Source organism: Mus pahari, chromosome 20, assembly GCF_900095145.1.
Source record: "Mus pahari chromosome 20, PAHARI_EIJ_v1.1, whole genome shotgun sequence".
NCBI classification, from domain to species: domain Eukaryota; kingdom Metazoa; phylum Chordata; class Mammalia; order Rodentia; family Muridae; genus Mus; species Mus pahari.
This window is the reverse complement of record NC_034609.1, coordinates 29,433,493-29,439,104: the sequence shown is the minus strand read 5'-3', so window position 1 is coordinate 29,439,104 and position 5,612 is coordinate 29,433,493. Positions and strand designations below refer to the sequence as shown.

Below are 5,612 nucleotides of genomic sequence, written 5' to 3'. Positions count from 1 at the left end.
AGCCAGCAATGGTGTACCTATGTATAATAATAAATAAATCTTTGGGCCGGAGCAAGCAGGGACTGAGCAAGAGGCGTTGACCAGAACAAGTAGAGGTCCTAAAAATTCAATTCCCAACTACCACATGAGGGCTCACAACCATCTGTACAGTTACAGTGTACTCATATACATAAAATAAATAAATAAATCTTAAAAAAAAAAAAAGACTTAAAACATAGATGTGGATTAGCCAAGTAGGGATCTAGAAGAACACTCAACAGAAGTGATAGCCAGTGGGAAGGACCCAAGGCAGAAGTTTATCTGGTATGTTGGAGGAGTCGTAAGGAGGACAACATGAACTACACAACAGGGAAAATCGTGGAAGTCCAATGTTTTAGGAGCAGCAGTTAGATGATATGGGGCAATACTCAGATCATGTAGGTCTTTGAGTCTCAAGACTCTGTTGGCTCTTCAAAAAGATGACCCTGTAAAGGGTTACAAGTGGGGAAGTAGCAGGAGCTCACTCTTGTTTTCAGAGGATCACACGGACTGTTGTATTAACAGCAAACAGGAGAAGGGGTCATGAAAGGACTTGCACCCAGATGGATGGACGGATGGATGGACAGACAGATGGATGGCAGGGAAATCAACTCAAAGGCAATTCAGTAAATCAACTTGAGAGATGACAGCAATTCAGCAAGGTTGGTAAACAGTTCTAGAAATACTTCAAAGGGAGAGACATTGGGAACAAAAAGAAAGTCAGGGATTGGGGCTAGAGCTGGGGCAGGGCATGGTGAGCTTTAAGCTAGTCAGGGGTCCATGAAGAAAGAGGACACAGGGTCAGGGGCAACAATCAAGCATCAGGGCTGTAGCTTACTAGGAAGGCACTTGACTATTACGAATACACAGGCCCTGGCCTGCATCCTCACAACCATAAAGAAGGAAAATAGAAGTAAATGACCTATGTCCTACTTCTTCAGAGGCCCGGCTCTGCCTCTGACTTTAAGTGCTGGAATTCACAGCATTTGCCATCACGTTCAGCTAAATTTTAATCTATTTAATGGTAGTGTCATCAATAGGTAGCTATTAGGAGACTGGTCCTAGGAACCTCAAAGATACCAAAATCTGAGGATGCTCAAGCCCCTACATAAAATTCCTACACATATTCATAGGTACTTTTGATTTTAGGGGGGAATTGAACTCAGGACTTCACAATGGCTAATATGCAAGCCCTGTATCACTAACTTATATCCCAACCCTCTCCCACATGATTTAAATCATCTGCAAACTGCTTATGACTAACACAATATAAACAGGTTGTATATACTTGTTTTACTGTATTGTTGGGAGTAACAGTAAAGAAAAAATGCTTATACATATTTAGTACAGACACATTTTTTTTTTCATGAATATTCTCACTCTACAGTGGAAAAATCCACAGAGGTCCACCTATAAATATGGAGGGCCAGCTCTAATGAATGAAATTAAAATACTTTCTCCAGACGTTAGGAACCTCCCAGGTAATCAATCCACAAACATTGACCTTATCTCCCACTCCAGACACTTGATGCCCATTTTTTTTTCAGATATGTTCAAAAAGCAAGAAGTAAAAAAAAAAATTAAAACGTTTAATAACCTGAACCACTAAATTCATATCAAGTAGTCTGCTTGACCGGTGCTCTGTGAGATAAGCTTCATCACTCCATGAGGGTAACGGGACCCCTCTTTCTACCTCTAGTCAGGCAATTCAGAATCTGCCTGAGAAGCCAGTGGCTATGATGGGTCCGGGCTGAGAAGCATGAAGGGGGTGACAAGGAACGGAGGGTGAAGCTTGCCTGGAAAGGTGGGGACAAAGTGTAAAAAAAACCGAGAAACTACACCTGAAAGAACGGAGATCATCTCTCTTAACTTCAAAGATGAAATAAGCTGAAGGCCACCAGCATGCTCTCTGGCTTCTAAACTAGAGAACAGGGTTGAGCCTAAGCCCAGACCTCAACTTCTGCCTCTGTCCCCAGGCCTCCCATTCATTCAGACTCTCAGGAAACTTGCATCACCCAGGCTTTGAGCGGATTGCCTATCTACGAAAGCATCGTCGAACTTTGTACCCTTGGAGTTCTATGGGATGACTGAGCGAGGCAATGAAGACCACAAGACTCTCAGAAATTAAGCACTCAAATGACAGAGGCCATCCTCACTCGATTCCTTGAGCCAGGGACCCATGGCCCACTCCTACTGCGGACTCCCACTCCTGCCTCCACCGAGTACCCTTCCCCAAAGATGACCCCAATCTGGACATCGCCACGCCGGGTGGAACCCTACAGACCTCGCAGCCACTGAACTCTTTAAGGATCCTCCCTCCTTCCAGCCGCTGCTGCAGCGCCACACGCCACCCTGATCCGCGCCAGCCACCGTACTCCAGACTACGGTCGCGTGCTTGACGTCACTAGCGCGCGCCTCTTCTGCATCAAGGGAGCTATGGCTTTAGCCGGGCCATCGCGGCTGCTGTCGTTAGCAGTGCGCTTGCTTCTGGAGCCTCGACGGAACCTCGTGGTGCGCGGTTCCGATCAGTCCTTGCCAGTGGTGCGCGTTCCGCGGGCTCTGCAGCGACGGCAGGAACAGCGACGGGGCGACCGTGGGAGTTTGCAGCGGCCGGTGCTAGTGCGCCCCGGTCCCCTGCTGGTCTCGGCGCGGCGGCCGGAGTTGAACCAGCCCGCACGCCTCACGCTGGGCCGTTGGGAGCGGGCGCCACTGGCTTCGCGTGGCTGGAAGCATCGGCGATCGCGTCGAGACCATTTCTCCATAGAGCGAGTGCAGCAAGAGGCGCCCGCCCTGCGGAACCTCTCGTCCCGGGGCAGCTTCGTGGACCTGGGTCTGGAACCCCGGGTGCTGCTGGCGCTTCAGGAGGCCGTCCCCGAAGTTGTTCAGCCAACCTCAGTGCAGTCGAAAACCATCCCCCCACTGCTTCGCGGCCGCCACCTCCTTTGCGCTGCCGAGACTGGCAGTGGCAAGACGCTTAGCTACCTACTGCCCCTATTTCAGCGGCTCCTGAGAGGACCAGACCTGGACTCCCGCAGTTCCACGGCTCCTCGAGGCTTGGTTCTAGTACCTTCCCGGGAATTAGCCGAACAAGTGCAGGCGGTGGCCCAGTCACTGGGTAGGTACTTGGGCCTGCAGGTGATAGAACTTGGCGGTGGCCTCGGGATGAGTAGGCTCAAACTTCAGCTTTGTAGACGACCGGCCGCAGATGTGCTCGTAGCTACTCCGGGGGCGCTGTGGAAGGCTCTGAAAAGTCAACTGATCAGCTTACAGCGTCTTAACTTCATAGTACTGGATGAAGTAGACACCCTGCTAGATGAAAGCTTCCTGGAACTGGTGGACTACATCTTGGAAAAGAGCCCTATAGCAGAAAGTCCAGCCGAGTTAGAAGACCCCTTTAATCCCAAAGCCCAGTTAGTGCTGGTGGGAGCCACGTTTCCAGAAGGCCTAAACCAGTTACTGAGTAAAGTCACCAGCCCGGACAGTCTGACCACCATCACCAGCTCCAAGCTGCACTGTCTCATGCCTCATGTCAGACAGACATTTATGAGACTGAAGGGAGCAGACAAGGTGACAGAACTGGTTCAGATCCTCAAGCAGCAGGACAGAGCAAATAAGACAGAACCCTCGGGAACTGTCCTGGTATTCTGCAACAGTGCCAGCACCGTGAACTGGCTTGGGTACATCCTGGATGACCACAAGATTCAACATCTAAGGCTGCAAGGGCAAATGCCAGCCTCAATGAGGGCAGGTATCTTCCAGAGTTTCCAGAAGGGCTCCCAGAACATACTTGTCTGCACAGACATCGCCTCACGAGGCCTAGACAGCATCCACGTGGAAGTGGTTATCAATTACGACTTCCCCCCTACCCTGCAGGATTACATCCACAGAGCAGGAAGGGTGGGTCGTGTGGGCAGCGAAGTGCCAGGGTCCGTTATCAGTTTTGTGACCCACCCCTGGGATGTGAGCCTGGTTCAGAAAATTGAGCTGGCAGCTCGCCGAAGAAGAAGCCTTCCAGGGCTAGCATCTTCAGTGAGGGACCCCTTGCCTCAACAGGCCTGATTTTTAGCTGGCTTGAATCTAGTGCTAGAGCAGGGACCTTCCTGGGGGTCCAGGAAAGTTGGACAATTGTCAGTGGGTGACAGTGGGTCACACCAGCCCTTGCCTCTCTAAAAGCATGATGAATTGTTTGGAGATCTGAAAACTACTGGGCAGGATTGGAGAGTAACATTTGGAAAATAAAATGGATTTTGACTTTACGTAATGTCATGATTTCTTTTTCTTCTAATTGTACATGGGTGTGGAGCTCAGAGGACAGTTTTGTCAGTTTTCTCTTTCCACCTTTCTGTGTGTTCCAGGGACCTGAGATCATCCCGCTTGCCATGCCTTTACCCACTGCGCTGTCTCAGTGGACCTCTTATGAGTTCTAAAAAGTGATTTGTTTGTATGTTTTGAAACAAGTTGGCACTGTATATGACACAATGGACTTGGTACTTGGTCTCTAGTAATCTTCCTTTCTTTTTTAAAGACAGGTTCCCTTTCCTTGTGGTGTCACATGCCTTTAATCCAGTACTCAGTGGATCTCAGTGGGCAGACACAGGTGGATCTCTGAGTTCACTTAGCTAATACTGGTTTTGTGGGAGTGCCCGTAATAGTAACCGCCATTTGAACAGAGTTCAGTAGATTTTGACGATTTACACTCTACCATATGTAGGATTTTGTTGGCTTGGATTGGGTGGCTTTTTTTTTTTTTTTCTTTTAGATTGATTTTGGAGTTGTGTATGTGTGGTGTGTGCGTGTGCTTAAGTGCACATGAAGCAGGCACTTTCAGAACTTAAGAGAGTGAGTGAGGTCCCCTGAAGCTGAAGTTACATGCAATTGTGACTGTCCCCATGCAGGTGCTGGAAACCATACTCTGGTCCTCTGCAAGTATGCACTCTTACCTACTGAGCCATCAATCTAAGTCCTTGTTTGGTTTTTGTTGCTGCTGCTGTTGTTTCTTTTTGTCATGGTTGTTTTACTGTACTGGCAGTTTGACCCCATGACCTCATGCTTGTTGGTCAAGTGCTCTACCACTGCATCTCCAAGCCTGTGTGTTTTGAAAAGGAAAGGGAAAGGATTGCCCATTGGTATTATGTCACTGTGCCAGGAGTGTGTTTTCTACAAAATACTATTTCTACAAAAATACCCTGGCAATCCCACTGTGTAATGTCACTAGCAAGAACTGCTTTCCCTTCCAATACCTTTAACATCCTCCCAACTTTAAATATAATCACCTACAACACTTGTAAATACGATGAGCTTATCACCATGTTTCTGTCAGCTATAAATCTGAAATCCCATCATGAATAATATGAAGTCATAGTGTTACTGAAGAAAAAAAAAAAAACCACTGATTCAGGGCCCCATAAAGTGACTAAATGGATTATGGCACCTGGCATCAAGTCTGACAACCCAAGTTCCTTTCCCAGACCCACATGGGGCAGGAGGAAACTGACCACCTCAAGTTGTCCTCTGACCTCAGCACCATCCTGTGCAACAAGGGCACACAGACACACACAACAAAAAGTAAAACATGAAAAAGAATTTTTCTAAAA

At 48.1% G+C, this 5,612-nt stretch overlaps 2 protein-coding genes across 5 annotated transcripts in view; one reads left to right on the top strand and one right to left on the bottom strand.

The window, feature by feature from the left end:
- Dus2 (dihydrouridine synthase 2) overlaps positions 1-2,401 on the bottom strand; it is a 41,962-nt gene extending 39,561 nt beyond the window's left edge. For 2 of the 4 annotated variants that reach the window (XM_029532647.1, XM_029532648.1), the window contains exon 1: positions 2,303-2,378. The gene's annotated coding sequence lies outside the window, so the exon portion shown is untranslated. Of the gene's footprint in view, positions 1-2,302 lie in introns of all 4 variants that reach the window. The other 2 variants (XM_021220055.1, XM_021220053.1) reach the window with 2 other exon arrangements.
- Ddx28 (DEAD-box helicase 28) lies at positions 2,008-4,274 on the top strand. The gene has a single exon (XM_021220052.1). It carries the CDS (start codon positions 2,455-2,457, stop codon positions 4,075-4,077), a length of 1,623 nt encoding a protein of 540 aa, XP_021075711.1. The 5' UTR covers positions 2,008-2,454; the 3' UTR covers positions 4,078-4,274.
- Positions 4,275-5,612: the final 1,338 nt, after the last annotated feature.

Excerpts from the sequence above, each read along its gene's own strand:
- Ddx28 (XM_021220052.1), top strand. The coding sequence starts at position 2,455 with ATGGCTTTAGCCGGGCCATCGCGGCTGCTGTCGTTAGCAGTGCGCTTG.